The following is a 19986-nucleotide window of genomic DNA, read 5'->3' on the forward strand; positions in this document are numbered from 1 at the left end:
AAAAAACACCTTGGAAACAAAAATCTTGGGAAATGGAACAGCTGACAACCAGAAGAGGGATTTGGTTTGGATTGCTGGGGTTTTTTTTCCTCCTCTGAAAGCAAATCATCAGCAAGCCATTATAATACTTTTTGGGAAATAACACCTATCACTTGTTGATCTACTTGGAGTACAAAATCACCCTGAATTTTAAAGCTGCAAACTTATTTCTAGTAATGTGCACTACTACTACTTTCTTCTTTTCAAGGATTTAGGTTCACTCCTTCAAATGACCACAGCTTTGGAAGCTTTACACAAAGACAGAAGGGCATTCCTGTATTTCTGAAGTAATCCTTAAATATTTACAGGGAGACATCCTTGGATTCTGAAGTTCTAATGAGAAACATGGTAAACTGCCAAGGTAAAAGTTCCATATATTTAACTTTGCCTAAAGCACACATTTAATTGATTCACTTTACAGAGCCTGGAGAGTTACTAAGATCCTGTTTACAAAAAAAGACTCTTGCCGTGGCTTTTCCTCATTCATTGTTAAAAGAACATCTTTAATGTTCTCACTAATCCCAAAGCTGGTAGCAGGTATCCTTGGGAAGAGTCCAGATCTCAGAAAGCTACGTGCCAACTGTATTAAAGCCTGACTGCCTCCAAGCTTATTAAAAGCCAGTGCTCATCCCACAGCAGCCCTTTAACTGAGCTGTACACTAGAAGTGCCTTCACTAGACTGCACTGGCACCAGTGCCAGTCTGCAAATGCTCACAAACACAGTGACACAATCCCAGACTAACTAGGACACGGATGTTATTGACAAAGGCTAGGAGACTGTTAATTCCTTTGGCAAGAGATAGGGGGAAGAGAATGGGAAGCAGAAGCCCAAGCACTCTGTTCCCCACTTCCATACCTCACTTGCCAAGTGGCAATTCATCTGTTCAACACCCACTCATACCATGCACAAAGAAATGGGCCAGGGAAAGTAGTCTGAAGATTTAGGAACAAAAATAATTTTATACTAGTGTCCCAGCTGCAGTACTACAAGACATATGAGATCTCCTCTAGGTTTTTTTGTTTGGGTTTTTTTGGGGGTGGCAGTGGTATGCTTTTAAGCACTGCTGCACCATGGAAGTATTTTAAATAGCTTTGATGCCAATTCCATTATTAATGTAAATTGCAGACTAATCTTACTTACTGTCACCACACAGAAGCTGTGGAGGGGTGCTCATCTCTTACCTGAGACTGGATCCTGACTGTGTAGACAGGACTACTACCAAAAAATTTAAAGAGATGCACTTCCAAATGCTAACAGGCATGGTTTAAAAGTTATTGTACCATGCAAAGGCACCTCTATTTTGAGCCCATTACTTGAAAAAGCATGCTGCAAAGTGCATCCTGTCTTTTCCCTTGTTGTTGAGGTTGCATATTGATGAAAACAGATCTATGGCAAATCTTCTGCTTATGCTTATTTTTAGTGTGGAATAAGAACCTTGAGTAAAGGAGGAAGTCCAATAGCTGCATATTATAAAGTGGAAAAAATACTCAGAAAAGAAGTCAGCAAAATGCAGTATGTTTCAAGCATGCTTGATAACTAAATTCAAAATATTATTAAAACTATAATTGATGCACTTTACAGTAATTATATGAAGTGTTCTTATTTCCTTCCTGCTATAGTCAGAGTATGAATAAACAATCTGCTTTCAATTGCTCTCCGCCATGAAATTTTAAAAAGCTGAAGAATATGCAAGTCAAATAAGAAATTTTAAAAGGGCTGGCATTTATTTGTTGAAAACTTTAACTGGTGTGTTTCAAAGACTTATGGAAAAGCTAACTACTCAAGCACAGTAGTATTCAAGGCAGTATTCAAAGGTAAATACAATCAACATCTCCCTTGCTCTGATGGAAATGGTGAATTGGCTTTCATGTACCCAGTGAAAACAGAGTCAAGTATTTAAGTTACTGAGAAGATTTGCACACATTTCCTTTGTAAAAGACTCACCATGACTACAAACCCCACAATAGACAATTATTGTCTTCCAACAGATTTTACTGTTTCATACAGAATACAGTCACTTTATACAAACCTTACATGAGTTGAGATTCCTTGATTCCAACATTGTGAAGACAAATTTCAGTCTAAGTTCATGTGATTTTAATAGCCACCAAATTTTACTGCCTGGCTTGTAGATGCTAACAGGAAAGGAGTTGCTTTATGACATATTTTGTTTCTGGTTAGAGAAGTCAAAATCCCAAAAAACCTCCAAAAAACTACCTACATGAAAGCTAACTTCACTAAGACACCTTAAAAAAAAACACCAAAAAAACCCCAACAGGAAACCAACCCAAACCCATAAAACTGCACTTAGATGGAAGATAATTTTACAGATAATTCATACCCATTAAAAAAATCCTTATCCTATGAGAGAATAACAGATTTTTCTGCCAAGTACTATACTCTTTAGCTTCCTACCACCCCCAAGCACCATCACTCTTATAACAGTGTATGACATGAAAGCAAGCATGTTACTTAAGCAGCTTTGTGGGTGTATCTAAATCCAGGAAAACATAAAACATCTAGAAACTACAGCAATACCTATCATTTTAAAGGCACAGTAGGAAAAACATAGTAAATCTGTCCAGCCATCCAATCTGGAGTTAAAATTGGTGATTTAACACTGATATTCCTGACGAAAAACGTTACAGGTATCCTGGAATAGAAAATCACATCTAAGCATTAATGTCAGTTATTCTGCTTTGAATCAGAATACATGTGTTAGTGGAGTCCCAATTCTCAAGCTTAACACATAGGCCCCTGCCTTCCCAAGACAAAACACTAAGTAGAATCCCGTCTGTTACTCAGGTTATTTCCAGACCCTGATAAAAGAAAGCAAGCATTGGCAGGTACAATTCTGTCATTAGTTCTGCATGAAACATGTGCCTTCTGAATTCAGCTCAAACTGGACAGTTTCAAAATAGCAAGTCTGAAGGTTTGCATGGACAAGGTGGCACACGCAGCCCCTGTACTGCTCTTACACGATTCTCACCGACACAGCTCGACAAGGTTCTGGTGGAAAGACCTCTCATTCTCTGCCTCAAGCTTTTGGTCTCTTCCTCAGATTATCAAAATACAGCCAATTGTGATGGGTGGATTATCTGCTGGAAGAAAACTTCATGCTGAACTGAGACCACCAACTCATTTCAGAGAAAATAAGATGGCAGTAGTTTTTTTGCAGTTGCCAGCTTAAACTGTATTTGAGCTACAGACCTAGATGTGAAAGGCTCTGTAATAAATTACCAATCTCCTGAGCCATCCAGTTAACAACATGCATGATTTTCTTTTAAGTATAATTTTAAGTTCATAAATTTTCCAAAACTGTAGAAGGTAAAACATCAGAAAAATTTAGATTCTTGATGACAAATCATTTGCTTCCTGTATGCCTCTTAAAAATATAACAAAGTTGTCTAAGTAGTAACATGCACTATGTATTTTTATATTATGTTTAGCTCCAGTAATTCATGAGTCATGACAAAGCCACCAGAATCTTTTTGATTTTTTTCCCCTCAGTGCTGAGGCTTTGGTTCTATTTCTAAAACCAGGAGCAAATTAAAACCATCCATAAAATCACTGCAATAAAGCAAAGTTTCCTTGCATTTCAATTCTGAAAATGCTATTTATCAGAGGTATACCTTTTTCCTTCAGTTCACATGGAGACACTGGCATTCTGTAAAAGCACTTATCAGGCATGAAAATAGATGACAAATAAGTAGTCCTTGACCACATTTCCAGGAACACTATTAAAGCTATTTCAAAGATAAAAGGTGACTCTGGAGGAGTAGTAAAGAAGCCAGACTTATTTTACCAAACATGGAATATCACTGGTAATACTGACTCATAGGAATGAAAGGTCATAGGAATGATACCTCTAATCACTGAAATTTCACTCGTGCATGAGAATATTGTACATAGGCGGTACACTCAGAAGTAAATTGAAAAAAAGAATGCTATCCAAGAATAGGAACTACAGACAAGTGGATCAGGGAAACTAGCCAATTTCAAGACAACAGACAAAAAAGACCACTTAGCTGTGGGCATATTTTGAAGGCAAATATATAAGAATTGGTGAGATTCACCAGCTGAAAAGAATTTGCTGGTTAAAGACACTAACCCAGGTTAAAAATGTTTTCCTTATATTGTAGTTTGGATAAACATTAGTTTACTTGCAGAAATCATCTTAAGTTGTCATGGCTATACTGCTGGTAGATTATAAACATTAGGAGAAAATCAGGGCTTTCAAAAGTTACTTTCCTACGTTAAACTGATAATTTCAGAAAAAAACCTTTTTTCAGCCATTCTTACAGCCAATCATTCTCCCCCACCTATACCAAAGCTGTATTTATTTATCTTGCCTGCAGTGATACTACTAGAGGCATTTTCCGTGCCTCAATGTGCCTGTTATTTAAATGAACCCATTTAAAATAGTTTATTTAGAAAATCAAAAAACAAAACCAGCCATCTGATACACTTGCTCTCATAAGCATATCAGATCACAGCCAGCTTATAAACTTCACGCTACTAATCAAGGCTGTCTTACTGCAGTATAAAAATATGTATTAGTACATGCTCTTAGCACAAAGGTTTTTGCTTCCCAGTGGTTTTCCATTAAAAAAAAAACCAATCCTTGCCCTCAATCATCATCCCAGTGCTAAAACCCATTGCGGATCCACTTACCAAATCCCTGTGTAACACCCAGTTAGCATGCAGGTAGTGAATACCATCTAGGATCTGATATAACAGCGACTTCACCATTCCCCGAGGTAACTGAACTGGTTTCTTGTTTGCTTTAGAAGCCCTGTGAAACTTGATTATATGCTGTAAAGAGGAAAAAAGAAATGAAAATAAAAGAAGTGCAATGTTTACACAACAAGATTGCCATCAACTCCTTACACAGACTTCTTCAGGTTTTTTCAACCTTTCATGATTCGTTTTCCAAACTAAAAAATTAATACTGTACTAGGCAAAGTGATCACTGTCCCAAAGCAATCTCTCAAAAATTAAATTGGTAGTTTTACCCCAGCAGACAGCTAAGCCCTGCAAAGTATGAAGAATACAAAACCAGTATGACCATCAGCGCAAATTTTCTTGTAGATCACTGATCTTGAAAGTTTTAGAGGCATTTTCATTTGGGGAGTCTTTTTGATAAGACAGGCTGATATCCTGTACATCAGAGAATTACAAGTGTATTACCTCCTATATTATTTCACTTTTAGATCTTCTCCTACAGTAATAATGGCTGTAAACATTCAAGACCTAATGCCAAGCAGAAATTTTTGCAAACTGTATTAGGAATTCTATACATTTAAATCAGAAGCCCAGATTTATTCCTTCTTTATTTACTATACTCTTACAGCACAGTACTCTCAAAACAGAAGCTGTTGACAGATTAAGTCTACAAATCCATCCATCTGAAAGTCAGCTACCACGTGAGACACAGAAAAAGAACCTTTAGCAATTCTAAGTTTATACACAAGCAATGATGTTTGGCACCAAGAAGGAGCCCAAAAGGATGTGTTGTCTTAGCACTCAAGTCCCAGGTGTCACTAAGTTCAACAGCAAGGTGTGCCATAGTCATGGTAACCATTTCCAGGTTTAGCCTCCTTCAAACACAGAGGCAATTTCTAGAACAAACTTCTTAATGTAGTCACACTATTTTTCTGTAATGGCTCACACTTGTGTGATCATCAAACAGCCCAGATCTTGTCTACCAAAACCTGGCACCAAACTTCTATCATGTGCTCTTCCTACGTTCATGACCCCTCATACTCTAAGTGCCAGCTAACTAACCCAACTACCTAACACCCTTTGGCAAACTGCCTTTCCTCTCCTGCTGCAGCCCAGCTCCATGCAGCCTGCCCTCCTTTGCTTCAGGCAGCAAGCTTGGCTTTCCTGTGAACAATAGGCACATTTCTGCCCTGACAATGGTAAAAATGGAGATGCACAGAGCAAAGGAGCATTGATGAAAAGGTGACAGTCCCTGCACCATCAGCCAAGCACCACATGCACAAGCATCCCTCAGCCTGAGCCACAAGTTTCACCTCCTCTCACCTCCCACTTCCACCAACTCCAAAACAAATGTTATTTTCATACAGTGGACAGAGAGAAGTGAATCTTCAGAGACAGACAGAAAAACAGATGGTTGTCCTATACTTTTTTTTGTTCCTGCTCTAATACACTCTGTATTATCTGGCCCTTTCCCAGCCTTACTTAAGACCTGCTGTGCTAAACACAGAGCTGGAGCACTTCATCCATAGCTGGCTCTCTGGGGCACAGGGCAAACCCAGTTACTGAAACTAAATCTCTCACATCCCGATACAGTGAACATCCAGGAGCTGGTACAGCTGGGGAATTCTGGAGTTCATACAGGTACATGCATGTAAGCATAAAGGTCAAAATTGAGGGTCATTCCTAAGTTACTTATGTACAAACCAGTGTTTCATTAACAGAAATGCTTCTGTGGTGATTTAGGTTAAGTACAAAGCAATGCAGAAATGTATAAACACAAACAAGGACAGGTCATAGTCATAATCATCCTAACAAATATGAAGCCTTGTAGCAAATTTTGGAACAAAAAACCCCTCAGACATTCCTAAACCTCTGTAGCTTAGCATTTCATAAATATGGGGGAGCAGTGAAAAGAAGAGTGCTCTCAGTTTTCCCTCATACTAAAATGAAAACAAAACAAAACAACTTCACTCCCTCAAGATGTTGTTTCTATTTATCAGCCTTTAGAATGTCTCAACATTTCAGCTGTTTGGTAACTTTTTAATCTCCAATTTTGTTTTGGTAACAAAACCTCAATACCAAGTATCAGAACTTCTAAGACATTTAACTGTAAGAAAATATCTTTCATTTAGCTTAGCAGAAAGAAAACTGACACACTACGTTTTTAGGCAAATGCTACTGAATAATTCCCAACTACAAGGAACACCGTTTTCCAAAGAAATTAGTTTTACTTTGGTTTGTGCTAAGTGACATGCTGATGAAAAAACAACTCATGACTCATACTGTGCAATTCTCACACGGACACATTCAGAAAAATTTCTACCACGTTCTAAACTGTTTCTGTTGCACTCCTGGATGCAAATCTTAGCATCTTTTAAGATTAGTATTTGTAGCATTGAGAGCAATGCTCCAAATCTGTGTCAGCATTAATTTGAGGCACACACACCTTTTTTCAGGGAGGTCAAGGCTACATTGTATTTTTAAGTTTTTACCATGTTACTTTATTTTTTCAAGCATTCCAAATGGATATTAAGCTTACAAATATTCGAGTTAACACAGGAATACAGTATATATCTTAAAACAAATTTACTTTGCCTGCAAGAGGTTTATATTTTAAAGTTGTATCTTGCAATTAGGAATAAATAGCTTTCCTCCCAAATACACAGAATTTCTGCAGACAAGTTGAGTAAAAATTCTTCCCACAGAAATATATGAATTAAATATACAGTGTCACTACTCTCATTTCATGCATGCATGGATGATAATGCAAATAAAACTCTGAACTGTCCTATTCAGAAAATAAGTTTGTCATTTTTCAAAGGTAATTCACTTGCATAATCAATTACATCTTCCTTCACCCTACTGTAGCTGTAATGGGGGCTTATATCTACATTTAAGTAGACTTCTAGCTACTGAGAGCTGATTTCTGCAGATTTTTATCTTTTTCAAGAGATCACAGGTTAACTGTCCATTGCTTTTCCTTTAGTACTGAAAATGCTTCCAACAAACATGTAGGAAATAGCTATAACATGTTTTAAAAATGATGTGTCTCCCCTGACCTCGTCCCTTTGCTGCAACTAAAACTCCAAGCCTGGTACTTACAAACAATTCTCCTTACCCAGAGGTCATGCTCAGCGTAGTCAAAGAGAAGCCACACTTTCCTGTCAGCGTGAGAAAGGAACACCTTTTGCAGAGAAATGACATTTGGATGCTTGAGCTCCCGCAGCAACTGCAAAAGAAAAAGTCCACAACAGTTATACCCATACATCCGGAGCTGGGATACTTACAACACAAGCAACAAAAGTTGAAATCTGCAAGCCACAGAAACCCACATTTTTCATGAAAGAACCAGTCATTAGTTTCAAGCCAAACCTGAAAGTGGGTCATAACCCCTTCAAGGCATTCACTTCCTACTCATGTTCTAAAAGCTGAAGTCTATGTAAAACCTCACTATTATCCAGGACCAAGATGACTCTGCAAACAGCAAGCTGTGGCATCTGCCCTTTCACATAGGCTGGAATCTTCAACAGTCCCATTTGGGGTACCCTATTTTCTCCTCACTCCCAATTACTGCAGTCATTTGAGACTGAATGGGATGGCTCATGTAGAGCTGTCAATGCAGTCAGCTAAACCAAGGTGTGGGTTTGTAAGGTGGACTCTGCTGATCTACAAGGTCACAACTCTATACAGAAGAGGGTCCAGCTTTTTGCCACAACATAGATTACAGCAGTTAGTACATTCACAGAAGCCACCCACAGAAAAACACCCACTTCAAGAGAAAACTATTCTGGATGCATAAAGGCTGGTGAAAGGTAACCTGGTACAGAGCTCTTGAGCTGAAAACAAGTCAGGCTTCTAACAGCAGAGACAGCCCTGGCAAAGGGACACACCTGGAACTTCTTTCAGCAGCAGTGAGCCGCTAAACCAGCTCAGCTGCTTCAGAAACTATAGTTTTAACCCCACCAAAAGGAGAACAGCACAACAACTGAATACAGACAGTATCAGTCTATTTGAGCTTTACTGGTCATGTTACAATCAAACTGTACTCACTCCATTGCTAAGGAAGAAACAAAAGCTTTGTCTAAGCAAACTTGTGACTACCCAAAACTAGTCAAATGATTGCCAGTTCAGTGTGCCAAAAATGATGACTTTTATTAAAATGATTTTTATTAAAATGAATGGTTAGGGCTTTTTCTTTTTTTAAAAAAAGCCAAGGGAAAATTAAAGGACTCTTTGAATACAGAACTTAATTCTGAAACAATCTATTTTCAATAAAATATAATTTTTCCACTACGTAACAGAGGAAACAAAAAAATTCATTCCTTTCTATTGATACCTTTGCCATATGTGCTAAAATTTTACTGCTACTGAGACAGTAAAATGGAAGCATATATCTGTGTTCGTTTCCTTCTCTCCTATTTCATTTGAGACAGACTCGCATTATGACTCACTGACCTGTCTTCAGTGTGGCATTTCTTGAGTAAAAAACCTATAGCCCACAGAGCTTTTACCTTAAGTATGAGCCCAAACAGGGACACAGTGTAGAGGAGACAAAACAATAGAAATCAATGCAGAAGGCTATAGAGTTTGAGCATAGTAAAACTAAGATTTGTAAAAGCAGCACATCAAGGCACTTTAAGGCAGGATCCACAAGTATGGAAATTCTTTAGATGCCTGTAATTCCTACAAAGCATAAGATCAGCATGGGAAAAACCAAGAAATGCTTATTTGCACTTTTTTATCAATTACAGGTGGGGACAGACTGTGGTAATTTAACCACAGCCAGCAGCTAAACCCTCTCAGGAAGCCATGAATGGAAGAACAAAAAAGCCAGAAAATTTGTGAGTAAGACCGTTTAGTAAGTGAAAGAAAGAGGAATTAAACATCACGCCCACAACGAAACAAGAGAAGCAGTGCAAAGGCAATCACATAACTTCCCACAAGAAGACTGATGCCCAGCCTGTCTAATTCACACATTGAAGTTAGGCTAAAGATTTTATTACCTGTATGAGAAGATTACATGACAGTTCAGCAACTATGTGTCCATACCAAAATACTCTATTTCCTGTGGTCTGATGGACACATCTGTACCAAATAAAACAAACTATTCCTTAATGAAAGACACAGATACTAGTCAGAGCTCTAAAAAATAATGTAATGGTCCTTTTGCTCTTTCTGATCCCATTTTAAGTCTGTCCTACTCCTTATTCCCCAGGTAGCAGCTGTCACCTACTAAAAAAATCTGACCTCTTCAAATCAAACGTGATTCAGCTTGAAGAACACACAGAGAACCTACTACCAAAGCTGGACACAAATATGAGAAACTAAGTAATGCAGCAGAAGGATTCCCTATCTGTATAGCAAGGCAACATAGACAGAATTCTCCCTTGTTTGTTCTAGAGGCAGTCAATACTGCAGACTTTGAGATTCACAGCATTCCTTGCTTTTTTCCTCCCCCATCCACCTTGATCACTCCCCTTCCTGCCTTTTATTTTTCCTCTAAACACCCCAGCAGTCCACTCAAATACCCCAAAACCCCACTATCCTCAAAAATCCATAGCAACCTGCTTTCCTTCTCATCAGTTACAAAGTCCCAGCTGACACTCCCAAGAACACACCTGAGAAGTTCCTTTTGCAGCCCATCACCATTGTGTTAGGAGTTCTGGCCTTTGTTACTGTCACTGACAGAGCTGTTACTGTTTGCACATCTGTGTACTGAGTTTATCATTCTGGCTAGTTTCTGCCTTTGCCTGTTGTGCTGAATAGCTGTTAAATCCACATTATTTCAATCTGCTTAAAAAACCTGATGGGTTCAGTCAAAGCCAGACAGCCACAAGCAACCCAGTGAATAAGACGGCTAACATACATCAGTAAAACCATCAGAATAAAGAAATGATTGCTGCAGTGGTGACAGATGATTCCTGAATCACTGCCTTGGAAAGGCTGAAACACAGTGACAAATGCAAACTCTGTCTGAAATATCTGAAAGAGCTCATGCAGATGATAACACATCACATGGGCTGTAAAAGAGCATTTTCAGCAACCTCAGTCTCCACGAACCAGGCCTCTCTAGCCCATAAACCACATGCCTTTCCTACCAGATGACTTGACTTGTGTCCAGCAGCTGACAGAGTTCAAACAAAGACAGTTCAGACAAAGTAGACTGCAAGAAGCATGCTTTGAGTATCAGTATGATGTCTGCTAATGATAAAGGCCGTTTTTTGGCCTAATGACTGTCATCTAACTGCTTCTGTCTATTCTAGTTCAGTTCTGTAGAACACAAAGAGAAAGCAGACAAAAATGATGTGTTTGGCTCTTAGTAAATTGCCTTCCTTTTCATTTGCATATCACATGATGATTCAAATCTATTTCCTCAACCAAATCTATTTCCTCTTACATCAGTTAGTCTGGGTACCACCTCATAAAGAAAGGAGATCCAACAGACCTTCAAAGAAACAGAAATCAGCAAATGACAAAAATGCCAATACACCTGTTTTGACTTGAGGGTTAGAAGCCCATTTTGCCCTTGCTTTCATACTGTTCGAGATCCAGCAAGGGAAACAGTAGCCCTGTGTGCAGGTCCTGGGCTCACACTAAGGTCCCTCCATCTCCCTCTTGAAATGAAGAAATACTCATCCCACAGCCATGGGGTAGCTGAGGGACAGTAAATCAAAGCATCCCAATGATTCATAAAATTGTTAAATTACTTCATGAACAAGGACAAAGCAAAATAAAACAGGATGTTATTAAATAATCAACAGCAGCACTAAAGGAATCAGGAAAACTGCAGCATGACTAAGGCCAATCTTTTCTTGCACTAACAACAATTATCTTTCACATAAAATATGAGCTGAAGTCAGCACAATTTTTTATGAACACGACCTGCTTCCTCCGGTGATGTTCCCACATTTCCCGTAAAGCTCTCCACCACGACACTTCTCATGAGCCCAGACACCACACTCCTCATGTAAGTGAGGATTTCTAGCTCTACTGCAAATGCCATTTCACCCCCGCCCTTGATGCTTGCTAATCTTTGTGGTCCGTGGGGAATGTTAACCTGCAAGATGTAGCCCTGCAATACTACCATGCATACTTCTGTAATTCAAGTTGCACAGGGGAGGTTAAGATCAGTTAGTTATCAGGAAAACTTATTTCACCAAAATGCTTATCAAGCACTGGAACAGGATGCCCAGGGAAATGGTTGTGTTGCCATCTCTGGAGGTATTTAAAAGACATGCAGATGTGCTGTTACTGAGGGACATGGCTTAGTGCTGGACTTGACAGTGCTGGGTTAATGGGTGGACTTGATGATACACATCTTTCCAAACCCAAATGGTTCTAAAATCCTATAATGGAGCACAACTGTTAGAGCAATTTGCCAGGTAATCTGGCCTAAAAGGAGCTTCCCCTATGTCAGAACATTTGCTATTTTAGAAAAAGCAGCTTCTTCCTCTGACCACCTTCCTTTGAGTGCCATGCAGCATGTTTCTCCCAAGCCTTAGGACAGTCAGAAAACTGGCTACACACAAAGCCATTGGCAGTATCAACCAAACATTCATTTAAGCAAAAGTCACTATTGCATTATCTGGCTAGTTTGATGGCATAAATTCAAACTCTAATCATCATCTCATGCTTCAAGAAGGCTCACACCAGTTTCACCAAGGGATCCAGCAACTGACATCATGTATTAACAGTCATGCCATGGCCTTACAATGGAAAAATGGGTAAACAGGGACTCGGAATACAAAGCAGATTGCAGTTGATGCAGAGAGGCAACTTTCAGACTGGAAAGCGAATGACAAATTTTACTCATCCTGTAACAAATAAGGTGCCAGTGGAATTGCTGCTACAACAGGTGAGTATAAGCAGCAATAAGACATTACCTGAAACACTATGCATAATTCTGGTCCATTCAGGGAAGATTAATTCCAACTGCAACAGGGCAAAGAAAGCCCAAGCCCACACCCAGAGGAAGGGAGAGCCTAATGCTCAAAGAAAACGAGCAAGCCAAGCCAAAATGCTTATAGCCTGCCAAAACAAAGCAGAGAAGAAACAGTCTCTATCTCTCTCTTTAAAATGAGAGCAGAAAAGAAGAGCTATTTTAACTGACAATATTATGATAAGTACAAATGGGTACAAATTAGTCATGATTAATTTTGGCTTAAAGGCTGAATAATGTTCATAGAGTCATTACTAGAATGAGATTCAGAAACTGCCTTCAGAGATCTCTTTTCCTTACAAGTTTAACTTGTAGCTTGCTAAATTTTTTAAGGTACCATTTGCTTGTCTGCAAGAGCAGGAATAGAATATGACAACTCCAGAGATGTCACCCAATTCTAAGCCACAAAAATTTGTAAAAAAATTTCCAGCCACTATTCTTAGTTTCCTATGAAACACTGGAGCTCTACTCAAGTACTTTAAACTTGTTATATAAACTAACCCCCCAATTTTATTATACAACTGCTCAAATCCCAGGCTGGTTTAGCTGCTACGCAGAAGGTTCACGATCTGTTCACTTCAGTGTAAATACAATTTTAGTTTTACATTCTCACGAGTCAGACATTCCACAGTACTAAAAAAGAACAGAATACCTGCTGAAAGTACATGTTGTTTTCCTTTCAGAAGTGTTCAAATAAAAGCTTACAAAGGCATTGTAACTGCTCACTCTAAGAATTTATTATGAAGCTGACAACACATTTTCAAAGCTCCAGTTCTTCAGACAAAGCAACAATTTCACAAGGTTGTATATTTTATTCTTTTGATTTTTTTAAAGTCCTAAATGTGCAAAAAAGAAGACTGACAACACAAAATGTCTAGAGGAAAAAAACCCCACATTTCTTTTTAGCTTCCACAATTTCTAAAATAAATGAGTCTTATGTGATGTTACATGCAAGTCAGTATTTATTAGCACCTTCTAATTCCAAACACATTTGAAGTATTAGAAGAGATGTTATTAAATGTTCTCCGAGAGTAAGGAGGTGGGTGAAGTACCCAGATGAGACAGGTACTGGATGTCAAGCTTGGACAAATTCTGCTGTTCACAGAAAACATTATGATTCCTAAGGATTCTAATTACATTTAGTCGGTATCTTTGTACCACTGTCACAGAACTAAAAATAGTGCAACCATCCCTTTAGACAAAATCTCTCAAGAATATTGTTTTCAGATCAGTAATGTAGCTTGTACTCAGTCACAATTTATATTTTACATACCATGTTAGCATTAAACTAAAGCATTTGAGAATCATTAAACATGCCAAAAAGAGTCAAATCAAACATCAAATTCCTCAGTACTTTGTCACCTTTCACTACATGGAAAGATTGCCAAGAAACCATAACATGCCCTCTGACATGAGGAAGACATGCAGTCATCTAAGTGATTTCTGTGTTTGGTCTTTCTTGTGGGCAACTGTTAGCCTGGAAGGAACATGACAGCCCCCATAACCTGAGGAACCTACACCCAACTGTTGTTCATTGCCACACAGCTGGTTCAGAATCTCTTCAGGCAAGCTCACTGGGAGAGTTATTTGTTCCTTGCCAAGGGAAGGAAGGTGTTGAAGAGAGTAAATCCTGGTGTCACCCAGTTTTGGCTTCTGCCTCATGGGGGTCCTCTGGTTGCTGCAGGCTGCAGAAATCACAGTCAGACTGGCTATGAAAGAGCCCTTACACCCTTCTTCCAACCCTTCCACTGGCAGAGGGAAGAGAGACCTGATAGCCACATGGTGACACACTGTTGTCACCCAGGGCACGGAAGGCCCAGTGTGTGAAAAGGACCAATTACTCTCCAGAGGAGCCTCCTCCACCAAGTTCAACTCAGGCAAGACCACTCACCAACAGCAGCTCCCTTCTTACTTGCCATGGGAGCCAGGCCTGCTGCTCTGCCTCTGTCTCTATCTCTGCCACCCTCCAGCCCAGCTGAAAGCTGTAAGGACAGTGCAGATAACAGAGGTGAGCAGGCCTGCTGCAGAGCCTGTCCCTTTCATGTGAGTTATGGAAGCACCAGCACATCCAAAGGATGGCTCAACTCTGCTTGCTCACTCCACAAACTAACAAAACTGCTCATTTGCCCTTTAGCAAAGATGAACATCCTACAGTCACATTATCACTAGATCCAACACAGAGGACATCACCTTTTATGACAACAGCCTGCACTTGTTATAACGAGAAACACAAAATCCTAGGAATGCCTCCAAGGCAGACCTAAAGAGTGAAAACAACCAGAGAAGCCAGCTGCTTACTGTTCTGTAGTTTTCTGTTTCATCCCCAGCAGCCTCAAGGCTGTTCTAACTCGCACAAACTGGATATGGTGTTTAAAGGACACAACACAGACGGAAGACAGGCAGAGCACAGCACTGTCCACCCCAGATCTGCTTTGTCACATTCAGCATTTCCATCAACAAAAGCATTTGCTACCACAGCTAGCACTTCCTCTTCAGGGCCAAATCAAAAATTAATGTTATTGGGTATTTCTGTTGACCTAACCAGGCACAAATAAACAGATTACATGGAAAATTGGTAAAAAGAAAAAACAACAAAGAAAACCAAAACAAAACCCTCATAGCTCCCTCAACAAAACAAAACAAAAAACAAACGAACAAAAATCCCAAACAAAACCTCAACCTAAGCAACTCCTCACTAGCCAAAGGAAGCATATGCAAGCAAAGTACTTGCAAACCTACTAAAACTGAATGAAAAATGCTAATCAACACAAAACATGTCAGCAAGTCGCTTGCTTCAAAACCTAAGACTCCTGTATAGGAAACTGCCCAAGCCAAAATCCTGAAGCTCTATTTAAAGCCTGGTTAACTACTCCAGATTTCTACAGCCTTAAAGAATTCTCCTGCTTTGCGAACTGTGAAATAGCATTTGCTGCACTATTCCAGGTGGATAGGGTTTAATGACTTTCTTCCACGTGATTAAATCAGAAGACGAGGAATCAATCATTGGGGCTTGTATAATCTGCATATTTTTATACAAATCTTCTCACCATTCTGTCCCTCTGCTCTCCCACCTAACACAAATTCAACTCTTGGCATGCTGAATGTGCAGTTTTCAGTGCCTGCTTAAATCCTCAGAACTGAAATTGCAGATCACAAAACAGATACCCAGCACAGCAGGCAGTGCACAGATCTGCAGAGAACAAGATATGAGCAGCCAAACATTCAGTTAAAATTCTGAAAGAGGCAGGATTCACAAATGTTTACCATGGTAGATGAATGGGGCAACGATAAGGAAAAATACAACTCTTCAACTAGCTTGATATGAAACATACTGATTCAATTAGCACAGTAACTGTTAACTCCACCAAGTAAACAAATGGTTGAAGAAAATCAAAATTAAAATAGCTGAAGAAAAAAAACCCTGAACAAATAACTTATTTAAACTGAGTTATATACTGAGCTCATCCCATAACTGATTCAGCTGTCTGAAATCAGGTCTCTAACTTAGTTCCAACCTTTCCCTGCAACTGATGAATTTCAATAGTTACTTTATTTTTCTTACACTGTTCTTGAACTTAGGTGTCTGCATCAAACAGATGTCTTAAAAGAGTAAATTATGGGCATTTTTAAATATAAAAGTTACTCAATACTCCAAAACTGAAGTAAGTCATCGTAAGACAAAAGCCAAGGCAGAGCTGTAAAAACAAGAGTTTCACTGGGATTTATATCAAACTGCATTCTTCCAAGATTGTCACAGAGTAGAATATACAAGCTTCAGCTCTCCAGAGAAACTGAAATGGGTACAGCTCAAAGGCAAATCAAATCATCCAAGTTCCTCTTAACGCCACCATGTTCTTCAAATGCATTAATTTGGGTAGTCCAGAACACACTGTAACAAAGTCTGGCACACAGCCTTGACTTTTTAAGTACAAAACCAAATCATTTTATTAGTTATATGTACAGATGACAGAGTACAACACTGCTGATTAACTCAGTAGCACTTTCACACATTACATATACTCACATCACCAATATAAACACTATGATTATTATCCTCAATTTGATTAATTTCCATATGATATTCATTTTGCTTCTTTTACAATATTAATTGATAGAAGGGTGGAAAAAAGTCTATTTTAAACAGAATTAAAAGAAACAACACCTTTCCAGGGGAAAAAAAATTCTCCTGGTCACTTCAAACAGCAACATCAAAAGAATGGCAAAACCAAATTCAAACCTCAAAGTCCATGGTGAATTATTAATTCAACTGCAGGAAAACTCAACCACAGTATTAGAAGTCGCAAGCCTGGAAGCATAACCAGAAGCAAAGTCAACTATAGCTCAAGAAATGCTGCTTCAGGTTTCTCTTCCTATCCCTACGCCTGCTTTTGGGCTCCACTCCCCTCTTTGCTCTCTACCTGCTTTCTTGGCATCTTTGGTATTTGCACTATGCTCCCTCCTCCCCTCCCCAACCTTGTCCCACGTGGGTCCTGAGCTGTACTGCTGTTCTCTTCAAAAGGCACATGCTGCAGCAGCTCAGAGCATGGAGGAAGCCCCCCTGCTGCTCGCTCCTTTTCCATCAATACTGGGGCCCAAGAGGAATGAGGCCAAATCCTTCCTGCCTGTCAGCCAAGTTAATGATTCTCGTAATACACAGAAATTGAGTTAGGGTCCTACACAGAGCAGAGACACTTCCCTAACACCGGCCAGGCTTCTCCTGCCAAGTTCAAGCAGAACAAACTCTTCAAATCTTTTTAGGCAAATCACTGCAGAAAGACAACAACTCATCCCAAATCCCCCTGAAATGGTAGCTGACATTTCCTAAAATCATTCAGCCTGAGTAACAGCATTTGGAAAACTTCTGCCCAAATGGCTGAAAGCAGCAAAATTTAAGACCCTGTCTTCTGCTCCTTTAGTTCAGAGTGGATGTCTACAGCTGCAGAAGGCTCAGCTTTGACCATTGGACAAAAAGAACATCTCCTAAAGAATATTCATTGTGTTTCATTTTTTTCACCTCAGTTCAAGGACTAACATTTTTGCTGTCATGAAGCCAACTGGAATTTGACTAAGTGAGAAAGCCTAGTACTCACTTCAGTCAATCAAAATGAAATTTAGGGTAAAGTTTTACACTCTTGAGGAATATGGACTGAAACTATTCCCTTCCCACACACACCCTTAAGTTAGGTGCTTTTCCTTTTAGTAAGCAATTTCATTTGAAACATTTCAAGAACAATGAACCCAAGCAGCAGTAAAACATAAGAACATACAACAGGTAAGCTTCATAATACCCGTTTTTCCAGTGTTTCTTCTCAAGCTTCTCACAAACTATAACTAGACTACATTATTCACCAGCTTCTAACAACATGAAATATACAAATATAAACCTGAAAAACTGAAGAAAATGTCTGAATAGCATTCATGGCTGTATTACAGCCTCCAAGGCAACAACTGTGTCAGTTTAGCTTGAAATCTTCACTTAAACAGAAGTTAAAATGTTTTAATAATTGTAATCCAATAAGAACTAATGTCTTTAGGAAGAGAACTGAAGTACCAAAAGTCAGACCAAATGTGTAATTGAAGTCACTAACTCCAATCATCTTTTTAAACTGCTGCATCTAAATATAATCTGCCCTGAGGCAGGCAGTAAATTGCAACTTAAAAACACTGTCAATTTTAGACAGCAAACATAACAGATACATAAAATCTTCCATGACATTTGTACTTACTTTATACTCCTATGATAAAGATATAGCACCCACAGTAGAACATGACTGAACAAACAAAACCCAGGATGCATGCAAATTAATACTTTTAGTAAGTTTGCTTGCTAGTAAAAAGAACTGTTACTTACTGCTATTTCTCTGCATGCAGACATGGAAATTCCAGTACCTTCTATCTGTTTTAAAGCATAATCTTTATCATCTTTCCTGTGAAGAGAAAAAGAAGTTTGGTTTGTTTCTTTTTAATTGCATCGTGAATTCAATGTGAGCTCTTCAGTACCATTCAGAGATGAGTTTCTAATGAACACAAATTATGCATCTTATTTGCTTTTCATTCTTTACCAGTTAAATGTCTGGACATCCAGCTAAACTGTAAGCTAACCACAGCACCTTGATAAAGTTAAAATATAAGTCTGCTCTCACTACACTGAGATGATTTTAAAACTTTCATTTTAAAATGCAATGATTAACACTTCTTCCATTTCTTCCTTCTCTTATTAAAAAGAAAACAAAGCAAACAATTAGCACATACTAGAAATAAGCCTCACTAGGGCTTTATCTCACACAAATGTATTACTCTGGGACACAGTAAGTCTCACCCATATTTTAATGAATTCTTTAGTAGCCCAGAACCAATGCCACATTAAAACATCTTTTCTTTCCCCTAGATACCAAACTGCACCTTAAAATTTTGTTCCTACCAAGGTAATAGAACTGCCAAGATTAATAAAAAAACTCCACCAGACGTTAGAGCAATCTGAAGAATCCAGAAGTGTATTCCAGTGGAAGGTGTCCCTGTCCCTGATATTGGAGCTAGAACTAGATGACCCTGAAAGCCCCTTCCAATCCAACCCATTTTATGATTCTATGAAAAGTTTGCTTGGCTTCAAACATAGCAAACACTTAAAACCAATACCGAGACCTCCCTGTACTTTGACCAGTATGTAGCTTAGAATCACTTGTTTCAAAAGCAAGCCTATTAGTAACTTCAGTTACCAAAAGCAAAATCAGGAAGAGATACACTACAGCAAAAGAAGATACTGAACTCTTGCCCATTCCCAGCCTCAAAGACTCAAAACTTTTAAGAGATGGAGTGCCTGTCCTTCCCACTTGTGGGCAGGCATGCACAGAACTCCTGGGGGGAATGACACATAACAGCATTGCCTTCAATATTTGGAGCACTTGTATAGCCCCAAACCTCTAAGTTACATAAGAAGCCTTATTCATTTTTAATGAATCCAGCTTTCCCAGCTGTGAAGAGCCACCCAAAAAAACCCCCCACAATTCAAACATCCTTAAGGCAAATAAAACTAAGCTGTAGCTAAGGATTGGGAACAAATGCACTTTTTTCCAGTTTCTTCCAGCTCTCACGATTTGCAAATCTCTGAATTGCTTTATTCCTACCCAAAACACACTCTTTCCCCTATTAATCACCACCTAGGGAAGAGAGAAGAAAGTGGGAAAATAATGGACAAAACGTGAACACAGACGAGTAGAAAGAACAAACAGCAAGTGGACAAGATTTCAGTAACGGAGGAATTACATGGACGCAGCAAGGTAAA

The 19986-nt window shown here is 39.0% G+C and overlaps 1 protein-coding gene across 6 annotated transcripts in view; it reads right to left on the reverse strand.

The window, feature by feature from the left end:
• Positions 1-19986, reverse strand: part of CDK8 (cyclin dependent kinase 8) — a 74899-nt gene that overhangs the window by 32736 nt on the left and 22177 nt on the right. For 3 of the 6 annotated variants that reach the window (XM_069013098.1, XM_069013089.1, XM_069013079.1), the window contains exons 2-4: positions 18556-18631; positions 7884-7994; positions 4715-4855 (exon numbers count right to left, since the gene is read on the reverse strand). In XM_069013098.1, coding sequence (XP_068869199.1) covers positions 4715-4855; positions 7884-7994; positions 18556-18631 — 328 coding nt within the window. Of the gene's footprint in view, positions 1-4714; positions 4856-7883; positions 7995-8535; positions 8557-8582; positions 8609-18555; positions 18632-19986 lie in introns of those variants that run through there. The other 3 variants (XM_069013109.1, XM_069013119.1, XM_069013121.1) reach the window with 3 other exon arrangements.

This window comes from Aphelocoma coerulescens, chromosome 1, assembly GCF_041296385.1.
Source record: "Aphelocoma coerulescens isolate FSJ_1873_10779 chromosome 1, UR_Acoe_1.0, whole genome shotgun sequence".
Classification (NCBI taxonomy): domain Eukaryota; kingdom Metazoa; phylum Chordata; class Aves; order Passeriformes; family Corvidae; genus Aphelocoma; species Aphelocoma coerulescens.